General features: G+C 38.1%; 1 protein-coding gene across 1 annotated transcript; it reads left to right on the top strand.

Annotated features, from left to right (window-relative positions):
* Positions 1–251: 251 nt before the first annotated feature.
* On the top strand, positions 252–17,981 carry LOC139740422 (probable ATP-dependent RNA helicase DDX59; the record flags this gene model as incomplete). The annotated part of the gene is made up of 13 exons (XM_071651014.1): positions 252–330; positions 2,605–3,659; positions 4,295–4,495; positions 5,616–5,691; positions 6,725–6,844; positions 7,761–7,913; positions 8,680–8,762; positions 12,554–12,602; positions 13,116–13,192; positions 14,030–14,158; positions 15,612–15,715; positions 16,982–17,048; positions 17,756–17,981. Coding segments are annotated over exons 2-13 (2,326 nt in total), but the record flags the coding sequence as incomplete, so codon positions are not given.
* Between the last annotated feature and the right edge of the window lie 64 nt (positions 17,982–18,045).

Genomic DNA, 18,045 nt, shown 5'->3' with positions numbered 1-18,045 from the left:
CTGCCATCCTCCTGCGATCCTGGGTATCGTCGTCACCGCCTCGATATAACGTTAGACCCTAGCTGGCGTTTTCTAACTTTCGATCGAAGGCCAAAACACTTTACGATTATAGGTCTAGCGCAAGCGCAAGCACGGAAGAACACACAGGCTCACAGCCGAGTCAGCAGCACTGACTGTCGCCGGTCGTCAATGCTAAAATAAACGTATTAGATTGTATACTATCGTACTCGAGCATCTTAACCCTAGCTAGGCGTGCATCATGAGCAGAGAGAAGGTTTCCTCATGGTAACGGCGTGGCCAGCCAGTGGCAGATCCTGGCCTGGTCGGTAGGTAAGCACCTACTAGATTTTGCAGGCATGGGACTAAGCGGTAACTGGCATACTCAATACCGGTCTCATAGTCCCATGCACTGCAAAATCTTAGTGCCATCATCTGATCATGTTGTTGATCTCGGAACTCGGAAGCCGCCCAAACATTTAAACAACTGTTAAAACTTGAAGTTTGCTAGATCATGTGCAGGGTGAAATGGCATTGAATTACACAAACTTGACTCGGGATCTCATTTTGTCAGGCCAGACAAAGGCAATGTCAATAATAATACTGTCATTTAGTGTCAATTACTGTATGTCGTGAATACAAATCAAATTTACAAATGAATTTACTTGTATTTGTATACCCAGTCATTGGGTGTCCGGACAGGTTGTGGGGACCGGACGCGTACTGTAAAGTGCGTCTGGTTTGACATTGAAGCGCCTACGTAAACAGTTGTGCCTTGTTTGTCAGTGAGGAGCTGTGCGTAAATGCTTATTCAAAGTAAAATAAGCAAGTCAGTACGCGAGAATCTTAAGTCACTGTCCGGACACCCAACCCCCCATGCTGCTGCTTCTGACGTGACAGCATGCATTCAGTATTACTATTAAGTACACGTATCATCCATAATGTATCCATAGGGGCCGGGGTTAGGTAGGTCAAAACAAAATTTCAGGAAAGAATGTATATCTAAATCAAATGAGCTGTTGTTGAGTGTTTATTCGTGTGGAAAATTTGTGATGTTTTATGTGAGTGATCAAATTGCAGCACAACTCTGATTAAATTAAGTTTATTTGATACACTTGGGTCTAACTGCAACCAGCTCGAACGCGAAGCAAAGTGTTCGGGCTGTGGATTGTAAGATTTTCATGCTTGTACAGAGGAGTATCACACATAAAATCCCACTTAAATAGACTGCTTGAATTTGCTTCAATTTGAATACGTACAGATGTAAATTTAAATTTACATGTAAATTAACTTTAGTTCACATGATCAGATGCCAAGTTCAAAAAATTTTGATGAGTGATATTTTCATGACTCAGCATCTTGGTGCGCGGGCATGTGTTTTCGAGTGAGGGAGCGAAGCAACTGAGCGAGGGGAGGGTGCGGGAGGGGGGTGTCCGCCCTCCCACGGTATGGAGCCTTTTCTATTTTTAGCTCTTAATGTTGCAAGCTGGTGCATACTTAAGTGACTATTTTTTACTTATTTTGAAAGACAGGGAAATATGTCTTCAATTGCAACTCTCACTTTAATACTTTAAATTTAAGCTATGCTCCCAATGTGTGAGAAAAATGGGTGTTATGCGTGAGATCGTGAGACAGACCCTAAATGCTTGAGTCTCACTCACAATGTGTAAGACTTGGTAGCTCTGAGTTCAATTGTTGACAACAGGCGTCTTAGAACATTTAGTTGAACCAAAGCTTAACCCGTTAAGGACGGTTTGATTTTGCTACAACAGGCATTTCCCATAGATGCTTGCCCAAGTATACTCTAGACTCATTCTCTTATTATGGGTTAAATTGTCATTTTCTGTCCAAATTTATGGTGTTTTTTTTTGTTGTTGATTTGTTCAAGAGGAATCTTTGAGAACAACTTTATTTTTTCAACGGATTTGAAATCTGTTCACAGGTACCTGTATGTGCGAGCCGTTAGCAGTGTAGCCTTTTGACAAGGCACTCTCACTGCACGACATCGTTTGGCACCAGGTCACTTTTCTCTGCTGGGCGCGTTTCACTCAAACTCCATTTCCTCGCTACAACACAGCGGAAGGGCGTTGTCGAAAGGCTTAAAACATTGCGATTCCTCATGCTTATTTAAATCGCTGATGCGCAATGTGTCATGCACAGGCCATTTCAAAAAATGAAGGAAGGAATGGGGGGAATGGAGATAAACTCATAGAAAAATGTCTTTTCAGGACCATGGGATCAGTGTGTGTGTGTGTGTGTGTGTGTGATGTCACCACATTGGATTGCACAACACTGCACATTTGCACTAGTCCGATATCGATGGTCCCTGACCAGTAAAAATCACTGTCGGACCTGTAACTTCTTTTCTGGAATTTACCAGTTAAAAATGGAAAGAACTGGTACCTTCTGGTCCAAGAAGAAAGGGGTTAGTATGCAGCCCTAGATCACATGACAGTTTTTTTGTTTTCATTTATCAGCGGTGCTATGTTTTGTAGGGCTGGTGTTATGTTTTTCTTTCCTTCATTTCCATTATATTATCCTTTACAAAGAACAGTGTCAGGATCAGAATGGTGACTAAATATATTAGTTTTCATCCCCATAATCCAGGAAGAAACATCATCATGGACTTCATTCCAAGGGCAGTGGCAAATAGAAGGACAACAAACAGACCTATCACGCCAAGTTCAAAGAAGGTTGTGTCAGCCCAAGGTCTTAAACTTAATGTAGATTCAGTCCATCAATGTCTCCCTACTAGAGAAGCTCACAGTGGTCCCATATCAAAGCAACAGCAAAATGATTGTGGTGGATTGCTGTCACTGCATGGAAAATCCCAGCCCAAGAGTCGCAATGCTGGGTCTCAGCCATGTGGACATCCTGCATTTAGATCCAAGCAGTTTGAGATGGAAAGTAACAATGTAGGGAGGACAAATGAAATGAAACGTGCTTGCGACCCACAAGCTTCACAGACTGTCCAGATTCAGGATGGCAACAGCTGCAGTTTAGATAACCCTGTTGGAGCAGTAGTTACTGCTGATCAGCAATCTAAGGCTGCGGATGCATACAGTACTCAAAGCTCTATGTGTGCTATGAGGAACATCACTCCTTGTGAATCTGTCCAGGACACACAAGTGAATATCAACAAGGACTGTAGATCAGGAGGAACTGGTCTGGCTGAGTTGCAAACAAGAAGTTTCCAGCAATTTCAGCAGCTGCAAAATCAGATACTGACACATATTTCAAAATCTGAAAAGAAGGAGAGAGAAAATTATCAAATTTTGAATGATCAGAGTGGGCAGGGGAGTAGCAGAGATGGAATTTCTGAGGATGTTCACCATGCATCTGGGTCATCGACCACCAAGGCGGACAGCAAGCATGCAAGGACAGGCAGTGATGATTCATCACTGATAGATCGTGGGGATGTAAAAATGGAGGATAAACAGTCAGAGACTTGTTACCTGGATGAAGAGTTGGCTGATGACAGGCCTCCTGTAATCTCATTTAGCAAGCTTCAGCGATGGCCAGAGATGGAGGAGCCTGTTTGTATTGTTTGTGGGCGCTATGGGGAGTACATCTGTGATCAGACTGAAGCTGATGTGTGTAGCCTGGAGTGCAAAGCAAGAAATCTGACAAGGATGGGACTACAATCAACTCCAAACATTCAGGTAATTATCTTTACATATCATACATCGGTCATAGACATTGATTGTGGAACAGAAATAGTGAAAGTAAAATTCATTTATGTATCTGATTAAACACTTTCCCTTGATATCATAGGTAGTTACTTCGGAATAAAAATGTAATGAATTTAGTGATACATAAAGTACCATTTGTGTTAATTTGCACATCATCTGCAAGCAGTGTGTTGGCAAAAATGTAAGCTCGGATTTAGGAAAGTAGAATTTCATTGAGAACTAAGACATGCCAAAAGATGCTCCCACAGCAAGTTAACCTTTGTTTGTTTGTTGTTGTTTTTTCAGGCCATCAACAGACATTTGTACAGAATGTTACGAAGAGGATGTTTGAGAGATCAGACCATGTATGAATACATTCAAGCTGTCAAGTTACCCTCTTCCCCAGAAAAACTTTGTGTGCATCTCACTTGCCTTCGTCATTACTTTGCAGGTGATATGATTATGATATCTGAGTGATGAATCTGATATCATATCTCATTGAAGGTCAGACAGACATACAGAAAAACACAGCCTTCAGCATTGATGTGTGAGCTGGCAATATGTATGATGACTATTAGGACAAGCAATTTGCTGAGTGTTAGTAACTAAAATGTCTTGCATACTAGGCTGCTGAATTGGAACCTGCAGAAGATGACAGTAACACATCTCAGAGTGAGGAGACAACATCCAGGCAACCAACAGATAACCTCCAGGGTCTGTACATCTACAGTGAGCACAGCAGCATTTCCAGTCTTTCTCATGAGCAGGTCCAAGATATCCGAAATGAGGCAGGCACTCACAAATTCTTATTCTATTTGCACATCATTTGATGTAGACTAGAAATGCCAGCATAACTTATTTGCAACTTTTTGTGATGAGACTTCCATCGAAAAGGATGGTGGGTTCAGATTTCTATGAATTCTGTGGTTGCATATAAAAGTTCAACAAAATGTGTAAAGGAATTCCAGTGTCATTGTATGAAACATGGTCTGATCATATTTGTTAGCATAGGAGCACACATGATTTCGTCATGGTAGAGAGAGCTACTTTACTGTCATGCCAGCATACAAACTTATGATACCACCTAATCGCGTCAAACCTAGTACCACATTTTTTGAAAACCCTGACTTGAATTAATGCTGTGCTATTAATCATTCTTGAGTAATTTTAAAGGTGAGCACCCTCAAATTGTGAATAGATGCTTCATTTCTCTTTCTTTCAGTGTAGGGCTATCTAGTAGTTAAGTAATTGGAGGCAATCGCTGAAGCGAGCCATTACCACCATTCTTTTGTCTTGAAGCATTGTCTGATTTATCTTTTTGTACAGATTAATTGTCTTCTTGGAAACCTATTGTTAGACTTAAACTTAAGTTACAAGAATCATTCTTAAGGGTTGGGGATACTTGCTTACATGGTACGAGCGATGCCCATGGGGCCCAGGGACAGGGACCAAAGGACCAATATTGTCTTCATTGTAATGATTCTCTTCTCCAGATTTGCATACAGTGGAACCAAATCATATTGGATTGTTATGCTTGAAGAGGCTGGGAATGTAAGTTGTCTGTGACGGTGATAGTTGTCAAATTTGGCACATGCATTCTAAGGGGGTGTTACAAGTTGGGATGGAGGCTCGCTGTGCATCAAGCCCCTCTGGACTTTTGTTTCTTTGTGCCATGCAAAAATTTATATCTTGTAGACCGCATGTTACAAACTTTTGTGAGATTTCTGTCAGTGGACAACAAACTCAGACGATATATAACACGCAATTTAAAATCTATCAGAATCAATATTTTGACACATCTGCAATCAGTTGAATGTCTTATGATCTTTATTAAAGGTGATTATTCCCATTGTCAGTTTTTTTTTTTCAACCATTAGAATCTTATGTCATCTTCTGTTCCTTTTCTGCGATGTAATATTGCTAAATCCATCATTTTCTTCTGTGCAGGTGCAGATTTTTGTTGAAGGGGTAGATGTGGCAAGACCAATCATGGAGTTTTACCAGCTCAGCTTGCCAGAAAAATGTAAGTTGTAATACATGGAAATGTTTCATTGCCAATTTAGACAGCAGCAATTTGCAATGATTTCCTTTTCAGTCTCTCAAAATCAAATGGAACCTGTATATCCACTAAAGCTAGGATGATTTCTGGGAATTTGAATCACACTTTATGGCTTTCTTCCACATGTCCTGATAGCTTGAGTCCATCTGAAATAGTTTGTATCATCCTGCCTAATATCTATATTTTTCAGCCCAGCACTCTCAAATTTGGCACATATTTAAAGGAGGTCAAGTTCAGTAACATTGTACCATCAAATTGAAAAATAATAGTCATCATGTGGGGCATGTTTTAAGAAAAAAGAAAAAGAAGAAATCTATGATTTCAGTCCCTTAAAGTTGTGTACCACAAAGTTGAAATTGTAAGAGTCATATGTGTTATCATTCAGTTGATACTGCTTCAGAGTGCATTACACACCCTAAATCTAAAGCTCTAAAGTGACATTTAGTAATTTGAAAATTTGCACAAAAAAAAAAAATGTTGAGCAAAACAGAAAAAAAAAGCGGAATGAGACATCTTGTAAAATGGTAAAATCCTACTTTATTTATTTCATATATAATTTTACATTTTTTATTTTGATTGCGGTGAAATGGTAAATCAACTACAAAGTTATAGTTTGTGCGCTTGGATATTTTTGTGTGTGTTTGTGTGTGTATTATCTAATATGGTCCAAGACAAGGACAAATCAATGTCATAAATAAGTTTTATTTAGTATGGCAAATGGCACATGCTCTTTCATGTGCACATACTAGCCAATATACACTCCAAATGCATTATTAGCTCTCATGCACTTTGTAATCTATAATATAGGCCTTTTGCCCTTGGTAAAATAAAACTGCACTTTGACTAATATCTATTTGTCACACATGTGATCTAGTACAATGTGGTACTCAAGATCTTGGACTAAATCTATATGAATTGTACTTGTGCTGGCATGGCATATGCCACTGCATTCACACACAGCTTGACAGTAGATGTTAACTGATATTTCTGTTTGTAGTGCAAGCCAATCTGAAGCTGTCTGGCTACCTGACTCCAACTCCCATCCAGATGCAGGCTATCCCAGTGGCTTTGAGTCACAGAGATGTCATGGTTTGTGCCCAGACCAGTTCAGGAAAGAGTGAGTGAAATTGTTGACATTCTTCCTTGGTGGCAAACATTGCAAAATATGTGTGCCAGTATAAAGAGTATTGGCAGCTGCATTTACAAAGTTTCTGGGAATTCTGCTCATAAGAATGAGCTTCTGAATGAGCTATAAATCCATAGAATAAGCAAGTTCGTAATTTAAGCTTATGTGCATGTTGGTACAAATAACCTTTCTTTTTTCTCAGTTGGTTAGGCACTTCAATTATATTCAAAGCAACATAATGCGTACTGGTATGTTTGCCCGGCGTAACAATTTATGGAATTTGTGTTAATTTGTGTGTATTTTGTATTGAATGCATTAAAACATGTTTATATCGTATTGCCAAATACCAGGTTTGCAGTCAGGTGGATGTAATGGCAAGTATCATGTACAAGGATTGCATGAATAATCATTATGACAGATCCTTATCTCCGTGAATTTAAAAACCATCGTGCGTTTTGGTACCAATGACCTTTTTCTGCTCATGCGCAAAGTAGAACCAAAGAGGTATGAGAGAACACGAACTGGCTTATTACAATTTGCCATCTGCAAATTGACCTGGAGGTTATTTCTGCATGATAAAAAAAAAAAGAGAAATGAATAAAAATATGACTTGTGCAGAAGCTGAAGTTGACAGACATTGATGCTTTGTGTAGTTTCTTGTGTTCCAAAGACTTTGTTGGAGAGGTAAACTATACTCATTATTTCATTATTCATTGTAACACTTTGATATTTCATAATCATGTTTGTTTGAACAATCTTGATAAGTTATACTGCACTTCAATCAGGCATGTAGCTTTTAGAAACCATCTTCTATATATGATGATTTGTACATACATCGTAATGTATGCTTGGAATGATGATGTGCAAAGCTAAAGATATGATTCATGCTGCATTCCTTCCTATATAGCTGCTTCATTTCTTGTATCCAGTGTGATGACCATCTACAACGAAGTGTTATTTGCTACCAGCCAGGAGTTGCAGTGGCCACATGTCCTTATTCTTACCCCTACCAGGGAGTTAGCCATGCAAATAGAGGAGCAGGCAAAGCAGCTAATGAAAGGTGTGCTATCATTCTGGTTTATATTTACTTCCTCATGTATCACATCCTGATTCACCATCTAGGGCCTACTTGTTTGAAATCAATTTCAAAATAACATTATGTTGTTCAACTCTTACAAAAATTCACTGCAAGAATGAGATTTACACAAATTGTAATACTGTCATTAGAAGATATGCTGTGTGATCATTTGGTGATTGGTAGTGCTGTACATACTCAAACAAAGTTTAGGTAGATAAATTAAAGGAGACAGATCACAGCTTGACTCAGAGTGGTCCAGGTGTAAACCTGTGTGGCTTTTCTACTCTAGCTGTGTGCCCTATTGCTTAAAGTGGATTTTCTCAGGTGTAGCTTTCTCCAGCCCAAAATTAGTTTTGTGTTACATGTTCAGAAATAAAGCTGAGATAGCACCAGAAAACTTCTATAGATGTCAGACTTGCTTTTGTAAATCAACCTACGTAGTTCTGCCTTTTGCATTGCTTACTTTTTTGGGGAAATTTCTCAAGAGCCACATCTTGAATCCCATGTCCTATTCAGAATGGAAAAAACAAAACAACAAAACATGCAGCATAAAGGAGCATGCCAAATGCTCCAAACCCGACATGGACAGAAGTGAACTGACTGACAAAATCAACTTTTCAGATGAAGATAATTGTCATACAACTAAATCATAATAAAGTTTCATTTTGGTGGCTCCAAGCCACAAGACAACCGTCTGATCCTCGTTAGATTTGATGTGTCTCATCTGTATCTAATCATACACTGACAGGATTAGCTAATATGAAGACTGCCTTGCTAGTTGGAGGACTCTCTCTACCCCCTCAGCTGCATCGCCTTCGCCAAGGTGTCCAGGTAATATTCTCTTGTCTAACCTCAATGCATCATAGCACAGCCTAGCCTGTTTTTGTTTTTTTTTCATCTGTCCTTATGACTCCAATCACCATCAGGAAAAGGATACTAGGTAAGCACAGTGAATAATTGCATTGTGCAAAGGACAAAGAATTAAAGTGCCTTTTGAAAAATAAATCTGCATCTTCATTTTTGAGCAGTGATATTACACAGTGTGTAAAGAAAGGAGAGGATTATGAGGAGATGGGTTATTCTGATTCTACATGTATGAGGCATGGAAGAGCAATTTTATGTATGCAGAAGCAAAGATTGAAAGTCTTTTCTCAGTGAAACAGGAAGGGTTATTTATGCATTTATATATTCATGATTTTATTCTGATTTTTACCAAGGGAGCCCATTCAGCAAATATTTGCTTCAATGGGCTGTGTTGAAAGTAATAACAATGCATTAATTAATACAAAGTATACTGTACATATTTATGAATAGACTACGTTATGAGTTGAGGAATAAGTATTTGGTGACTTGAGTTTGTCATTGAGAACATACAAATGTAGCCTTTCTTTCTCAAACACGAAAGTTGGTCTTTTGGATTCCACTTTGCAGATGAGAGGTTTCCATTTTTGACAAGTCCACTTTCTACTTCTAATGAGTCATGCTGCTGGCCCGTGGCTTACCCAAGTTCAACTTCAAATTTAAAAACGGCTTCCTGCCCTACTTGAGAGAGAGCCACACAAAATCCATGTCTTTTTGGCATCGGGCTTAACCCTAAAGGGGCCGGGCTTTTTGGCTATGCTCAGACCGGGGGGGGGGGGGGGGGGGGGGGGGGGGGGGGGGGGGGGGGGGGGGGGGGGGATGGATTCCGCCCGCCCCCCCCCCCCTCGAGGTCTCGGCCATCGGTGGTGCGATCGCGATGAAATTTTGCATGCGTGAGACCCACGTCAAAATCTACAAGATTGTGTCATAAGACTTTTTAAAATAATCAAATCTGTAAATCTTTTTTAGCATATTCAACAATTGTACATCACAAAAACTTCCAAAACTTATTTCAATTCTTATGTATTTTATTGTTTTCAGAATTTCTTATGTATTTCGTTGTTTGTCAACTTTTGTTTTTTCTTTGTTTTTTCATTGGAAATTGTCACTGACCACTTTTCTACCATAATTAGCACAAAATTAATCAATGAAAGTGATCAATTGTAAAAATAATCAGGTTTTTATGGCTTTCATGACAGAGCACCATTTTCCAGAGGAAATGTACACAAAATCACAAACTTGTGCACATTTTGGGGCGACATTCCGTTACAAAAATGGGCATGGCTTCGCAAAAGTATGCGCGGATGTTGCAAATTTGGTCTCAAAAGTTGCGCGAGACTTGAACAAAGAAAGACATTTGTCTCACTAATGACACAACAGTGAGCAGATGATATGCATGGATCATTTGGAATGATGTGTAGAGTCAAAACATTTTAAAAATGTGGCTTTAGACTAATAGACCAAAGATAGCTTGAAATCACTTTGATGTACATTGTATAATGCAATCAAATTAAAAAACTAGAAAAGCCTCCCAGGCCCCCCCAGATCTCGGCCGTTGACAGTGCGATCGTGACGAAAATTGGCATGCACATTGCCTATGATGTAATCTAATGTACCATGAAGTTAATCTTTTAAAGATTTATCATTTATGCTAAATTATATGCTAATTTATGCATGATAATGCATGAAATAAGACAATTTGGTATAAAACACTAGATAAAGCTCAAAACAGGCACATTTTTTGTGTAAATATTCTTTTTAATGTCCTTAGCAAATGTAGGAGAAAAAATTTGTGCAATCAGAAGAAATTTCTTAGGTATTTTATTGTTTTTTTAATTTCTTATATGCATTTCTTTGTTTTGGACTTTATGTTTTCGGACTTTATGTTTTCGTTGTTTTTTCGATGAAATTTGTCCACGACATTGTTCTGAACAAGAAAATATGTTATTGATTGATTTTAATGAATAAAACCTAAAATAATCATGCTTTTATGAAATTTGCCTGTAAACACAGTTTGCATGGAATTTGTACAAGAATTCACGTTTTGGAGCAATTTTTGGTCTGACATGCACGTACATATTTATGCGCAACTTCGGAACCGCACGCCCGGGCATCGCAAATTTGGTGTCAAAAGATGCGGGAGACTCGAAAGAAAAAAGTCATGAAACGTTGCGGCGATAGCTTTTCGCGATAGCGATACATCGTGCGAAACGTCGAGGGGGGCCCTCGGAGCCCCCCCCCCCCGGTCTAGTTAAAGGACGAGTTCACCTAAATATGCGTGGATTGAGTGAATGCAGCAGTATTGGTAGAATACGTCAGTGAATTTGGAGGAAAATCTGACAATCCGTTCAAGAGTTATGGGTTTTTTTTTTTAGTTTCAGTACGACCATCATTGGATGAGGAGACTACAACAGTATGTGACATCCACGCATGTATAAGATACAAAGAAAATATGAAAATAATTCTACAAAATGTCATTTTTTATGAAAAGTACACATTTTCTCAACTTATGACTGACACATGTTAAGGGTAATACTGTTCCCCCTGCTTTCTGAAAGAGGTACGGTAAGTCAAGTGCTCTTTCATTTTGCTAGAAATGTTGAATATATTGAATTCTGCATATATTTTCTATATATTGTCCTGCAATGATGTCACAAAGTGTTTTAGTCTTCTCATCCCGAGATAACAGCACTGGAAACTTTAACCCTAACCAGGCCCCCCCCCCCGAGATCTTGGCCGTCCATCGCGCAATCGCCATGAAAATTGAAAATTGGCACTTGCATTACCTGTGGGGTAATCTACCAAACTATACAAAAAGAAATGGTAATTTTCATTATATTGATTAATTATGCTAATATATGCATAAAATTGTACATTTTGCTCTAAATCAGAAAGTAGAGCTCCTAGAATCCTAATTTTTGGTGATTACATTCTTTGTAGCATTCCTCTGGAGTCACAATGTACTTGAAAAAAAAAAATCTTATCAAAATTAATTTCTGATGTATTTTATTGTTTTATGAATTTCTTATGTATTTCCTTGTTTTTCAACCTTTTGTTTTATCATTTTTTTCGCAAAATTTATGACAGAACCTATTTCAAGCGTAATCATGCTAAAATTAATTGATTTCAGCCAATGAAAGTGAAAATAATCATATTTTTATGAATAATGTGAGAAAACTCCAAACCCCATTTGCTTAGACTTTATACACAAAATCACGTTTTTGAGCCATTTTCGGTCTGACAGGCATGTATAAAAGGACGTGCAGCGTTAAAACTGTATGCGCGATTTTCGCAAAAATGGTGTCAAAAGTTGCGCGAGACTTGAAAGTAAAAAGTCAGTGAATGCCGCGGTCAAAAAATTTCGCATGGCGGAATAGTCACGAAAAATATTGAGGGGGTTGATTCAACCCCTCCCCGGCATTTTTAGAGTTAAACATTCATAACTTTTTTGAGGAATTGTCCAATTTTCCTCAAATTTTCACTGAGGTGTTTTACTGATATTGCTGTATTCAGTCAATCCATAACACATATTATGTATATTAAATGGAACTTGTCCTTTCATGAATGGCTTTCTCTAATAGCCATTAAATTCAAAGACTCACCTGTATGATTAATGTTAGCACTTTGAATTGAATGTCTTTGAATGCATGGAAAGTCTTGGTGTACTTGAATGTAAATTGCAGTAGGTGTTTAACTTGTATGATATTTTTGTTTGTTTGTTTTAACCTCCTCCTTATTCTTTCTTAATTTGTTTTCTTCAGTTTATTGTTGGCACCCCAGGCAGGATTTTGGAGATCATGAAGCAAGAAGGTATTTATAAGGCCATACATGTATGTTGCAGCAAATTCTGAAACACTATTCAAAGTGTTACATTTTGTAGTATTGTGAAAAAAGAGGCCAAATGTGTTTCATGACCAGTTGTGTTAAATTCCTCCCATCAATAGCCCATAGACCGATCCGACCGGGTAGCACGATCTGCCATTACTGCAGTGTCACATGCACACATGCATTATGTGAATGCATGATGTACATTGTATATTGCAACAGGCTTGCACCCATGGCAATATATGTCATGCATTCAGCACAATGTGCTTACAAGCTTAGAACACTGCAGTAATGGCAGGTTTTATAGGCCTGATCGGTCTATATCATGAAATTTAGTGCTGTAAATGTGACATGAATACTTCACTAATTTTGACTGTTACTTGATTCTTACCCATATCTGTGGTTTCTCAGGCGATAGATGATAGTAATATGTTGCTTTGTTTTGTTTTTTCATTTTCTTTTTATTTTAAATCTTATATCAATTTCTGTAAATTCAAGCCCTGTCCCTGGATAACATCAAGCTAGTCGTGATTGATGAGGTGGACACAATGCTGCAACTTGGCTTTCAGCAACAGGTAAGCTGGAAAGTCTTTATTGAGTACAAAGTATCACATTTAATTGACTTTTGGACTGGAAGTGAAAAATTGCATTGTTGTCACATTCAATTTTACCAGCTACACATTGTACACCGTACTTAAAGGACAAGTTCACCTTCATAGACATGTGGGTTGAGTGAATGCAGCAATATTAATAGAACACATCAGTGAGAGTTTGAGCAAAATCGGACAATCCGTTAAAAAGTTATGAATTTTTGAAGTTTCTGCTCAGTCACAGCTTGATGAAAAGACTACTATAGCTTGTGATGTCACATGAGTACAACGATATGAAGAAAGAATAAAGAAAATTCAACATATTTCCATTTTTCTCGCATAACAAAAGAACACTCGACTTCTCTCTTTCAGAAGGCAGGGGGAATAATATTACCCTTAACATACGTCAGTAGCAAGTCGAATAAATGTGCACTTTATTCAAAAAGTAAAGTTTTGTGAAATTCTCTTTTTATTTTCCTCATATAGTTGTACGCATGTGACATCATACACTGTAGTAGTCTTCTCTTCCAGCAGTGACTGTGCAGGTACTTAAAATATTCGTAACTTTTGAACGGATTGTCCAATTTTCCTCAAACTTTCACTGATGTGTTCTACTAATATTGCTGCATTCTCTCAATCCTTATGTATATGAAGGTGGACTTGTCCTTTAAGTGCTGGCAAAGAACATCAATTTGAAAAAAAAAAAAAAGGTGTTCACATTAAATGATGTTTGTTACTGTGTGCAAATTTGCTTCCTTGCTTTAGATTAAAAGTGCAAATAACACAAATGAACAAAACAAGCACATAATTTCATTTCAACAGGTGTATGACATCATGATGCACTTGCCCGATGAGCACCAGACATTTCTCACCTCAGCAACCATCCCCATTGCCATTGAGAAGATGGCTTTGTCTCTGCTCAACAATCCTGTCTTCATCTCAGTTGGCACAGTGAGTTCCTCTTTTAGATTTGGCAGTAACTTGAATCCCTTGTACATGTACAGGAGGATACTTTAGATTCAGCAGTGTCACGCTGCTCCTGTAGCATCTCGTTTGTGCAGTTCTGGCCATATTTCTTGATGGATTTTATTAACTTTAGTCTGGAGGTGTATCATTGGGGGAAAAAAGGGTGCCTTGTTCTGTCTGTATACACACAAAAAAAGTTGATTTTGGTCTGCTTGTCAGTGCTCTTCTAGCCACATTTCTCATAGATTATCTTTATGTTTTGTTCAGAGGTTTTATCACATTCAAACCTGAATCTCTATAATTTATTTATTTACTTTTTTATGCTGACCATAGTATTCCATCTTTCATCAGGTCAAAGGACATATTTAGGTTGCTAAATTATATACACTCTACTAGCTACCTTTTTTTTTGTGCAGGTCCATCATGGTATACTCTTAACCCCTATGGTTTGTAATGGTGCTGCCTAGTTCATATTTCACTTTTCATAGGGTCATAGGTTATAGTGTTGTCATGCACACTCTACAGGCCCCAACTGTTAAGATATTCTTGTGCAAATGAGGTGCAATACATTTAAATCTTCACTCCTGTTGTTTTTAGTGATGCTTCCTACAGTGGTCCATCCGCCACCATATCACATTTTTGTATGGACTGTAAGGGCTGTATTTCTTGATGGATTTCTATAAAATGTTGTATGGGGGTGAATCTACACACATATTGTTTTATGCCTTTTGCAGGGCCAAACATAATAAGTAGTTCAATGTCTTGTATGTGCTCTTTACCCAATGCTCTCTCAGCTGTAGACCCAGGTGTCATTTTAGTAGGATTATGAGTTAGTACATTGATTTTATGTTTGGTCATTGCAGATCCAGGGATGCCCCCCCCCCCCCCCCTTAGTTCTTAGAACTTAGTTCACTTAGCATTAATTTCCCAGTATTTACATATTAGAAACATGTTTGCTGTATGTCATTCAAAGAATTTAAAGTAATTAAACTGATATATGTGGTAGGGCTTGGACAGGACTTGTGGGAATATTATGTTACCACATTCCATTGATTCTATAATTATAATTTTAAAAAATAAAAAGATGATTGTTTTTCAGAGTTAATTTTACCCTTGTTTTATTCACATTGGAAGAGGCTATGTTCATTAACTTCTTTATTCATTGCTCATTGATGGAGAAACAGCCACAATACAAGTTTAACAATTTACATCAAAATATGATACAATGCAAGCTTGAAACATTCAAATACCAATGTGTACAAATGCTGTGTTGACAATTCAGTCTTGTACACGAAAAATACTCATGCTCTCTCAGTTGTAGACCCATGTGTCATTTTATTAGGATTATGCTGTGACAGCCCTGTGTTTAACATGTCTATTGTGATATGGCAAGACCACCACACTGCATCAAAGAGATTCTGCTCCTTCTTTCATTCAGCCCAGTACACCGTGTACATCAGTGAAACAAATCATCCTCTGGGTTGAAGAGCCATCCAAGAAGAAAAAGCTCTTTGCAGTTCTCCAGGATCCTAAGCATTTCAGGTATTAACCCTAATCAGGCTGGGCTTTTTTGGCTAAGCTAAAACCGGAGGAGGACGGATTCCGCCCCCCCCCCCCCCCCCCCCCCCCCCCGAGATCTCGGCAATCGGTGATGCGATCGTGACGAAATTTGGCATATGTGACACCCATGTCATAGTCTACGAGATTGTATCATAAGATTTTTTGAAACAATCAAATTCTAATTTTAATTAATTAATTATGCAAATTAAGCTCAAGATCATATTTTAGCCTAATTAGAAGCATTTAGAGTCTACTTTTTGGTCTGAAAGTCTGTTTTAGCATATTCAACAATTGTACATCACAAAAACTTCCAAAACTCATTTCAATTCTTATGTATTTTATTGTTTTTAGAATTTCTTATGTATTTCTTTGTTTTTCAACCTTTTTTTGTTTTTTATTTGAAATTGTCACTGACTACTGTAAAAGTGGTTTCTTTCGCGGTGGTTTTATTTTCGCGCTATGAGGTTGAACCACGAATTTAACATCATGCGAAAATGTTTCAAACTCATTGCTTATTTCAACGCTATCATTACCGACAGCGAATTTAAACACACGCGAAAAAGTCGGCACCGATGGAAACCGCGAAAGTTTCTGTGCGCGAAAGAAACCACTTGTACAGTACTTTTCTACCATAAAATCAATCAGTGAAAGTGAGTAATTGTAAAAATAATCAGGCTTTTATGACTTTCATGACAGAGCACTGTTTTCCATAGGAAATGTACACAAAAAGAAATGAAATTTTGTTGAATTCTCTTTATTTTTTTTATACATATGGATCAATTACTGTGACCTCGTGAATTGTTATAGCTTTTTTATCCAGTGATGATAGCATGTGAATGTAACAATGTATAAACCATTGAATGGATTTTCCATTCAATGAATCCACATATGTACTGGCTGACGTGTATTTTTTTTTTTTTAAACTTGCCGTTGATGCAAAATGCATGCACAGTGATAATGTAAGAGCTCTGGACTGAAACCACATATTTTGGTTAATTAGTTTTAGATTGGATTAATATGGGGCATAACTAGACCACCTTAGATTAAGATAGGATGCAGGTACAATGTATGTTTACTGACAGCCTCCTCACACTAGATGCAGACAAATTGTGTATTGGCTCCAGAGGTGTTGCTAGTTGTGTGCTCAATGTAAAGATGATATTTGATAGAAAATTTTTCATTACCTAAAGAAAAAAACTACTACAACTTTCATTAGTATGTTTTTGTTTGTTTGCTTGTTTTTTGCAGTCCTCCTCTCATCATCTTCGTGGACTCCAAGATGGGTGCTGATCTTCTTGCTCAGGCTGTTGAAAAGGTGAAGGACAAAGTTTTCAGCCAACCTTTTTTTTTGTTGTTGTACTCTTTTGATATGCCAAATCACTCTTGTCTATGTTTTACCTAATTTTGTTCTAATGACATGTCCAGAATAATGAGGTGATATGTATGACTAGGATTATGAAATGGTACCTCTGCTCCTTTGACTATAATCAGTGCACAACAATATTAGCAGTGGCCCAGAGACACTAAACCTTGATGTCAGGCCACTTAATTTCAAAAATGGCTATCTTTTTGTGGCCCGATTTCATCCTTAAGACTCCAAATGGATTGTGGCGTTGTCATTTATTGCAGGCCACTTCATTTCTTTTTCAGACCACCTAAATTTTAGATTAAAAAATTCAAGATTTTAGTGGTCCATACAGGCCACCAGGAAAGCACAAAAAAACAACAACAAACAAACAACAACAACAACCACAGCAACAACAAAAAACACAGTATAAGTGTCAAGCCCAGCTATAATGTAAGTTGGTACAGTTCTGTTTGGGCTGTAGATGTGGTATTACATGATTTCCTGAGTCTTCTTGAGACAACAGTTGTCAGGGTCATGTAGGCATAGATGTGGAGCCAATTTGAATAACCCTCGACGTGTATTTTGATACTGAAACTGTACTTTTGAAGTTATGCCCGTTCTGTGATACTTACCTTCATCCTTATGAATCCCATCCTTACGAATCCCAAAATCAGAGTTGTGGTCTTACAGTGGCTTCCATTCATGGGGACAAACCCCAAAGAGAGCGGATGGAGGTGCTGCAGCATTTCAAGGACAAGGCCTACCAGGTGCTGGTGAGCACTGGTGTCATAGGGCGTGGGATTGACCTCCCTGGTGTGCAGATGGTCATAAACTTTGACATGCCAGCAAGTGTGGAGGATTACATACATCAAGTGAGCATTACACTTTATGAGGATACCTGTACAATTTTAAAGTATGATAATTGCAGTGTCCAACATCAAGTTCCCCATCTTCTCCAAAGATA

The sequence above is a fragment of the Diadema antillarum genome, unplaced genomic scaffold (genome assembly GCF_040938485.1).
Source record: "Diadema antillarum isolate AM-2024a unplaced genomic scaffold, OU_Dant_1.0 seq00000854_RagTag, whole genome shotgun sequence".
NCBI classification, from domain to species: Eukaryota; Metazoa; Echinodermata; class Echinoidea; order Diadematoida; family Diadematidae; genus Diadema; species Diadema antillarum.
The sequence above is the reverse complement of the archived record's forward strand: the minus strand, read 5'-3'. Positions and strand labels throughout refer to the sequence as shown.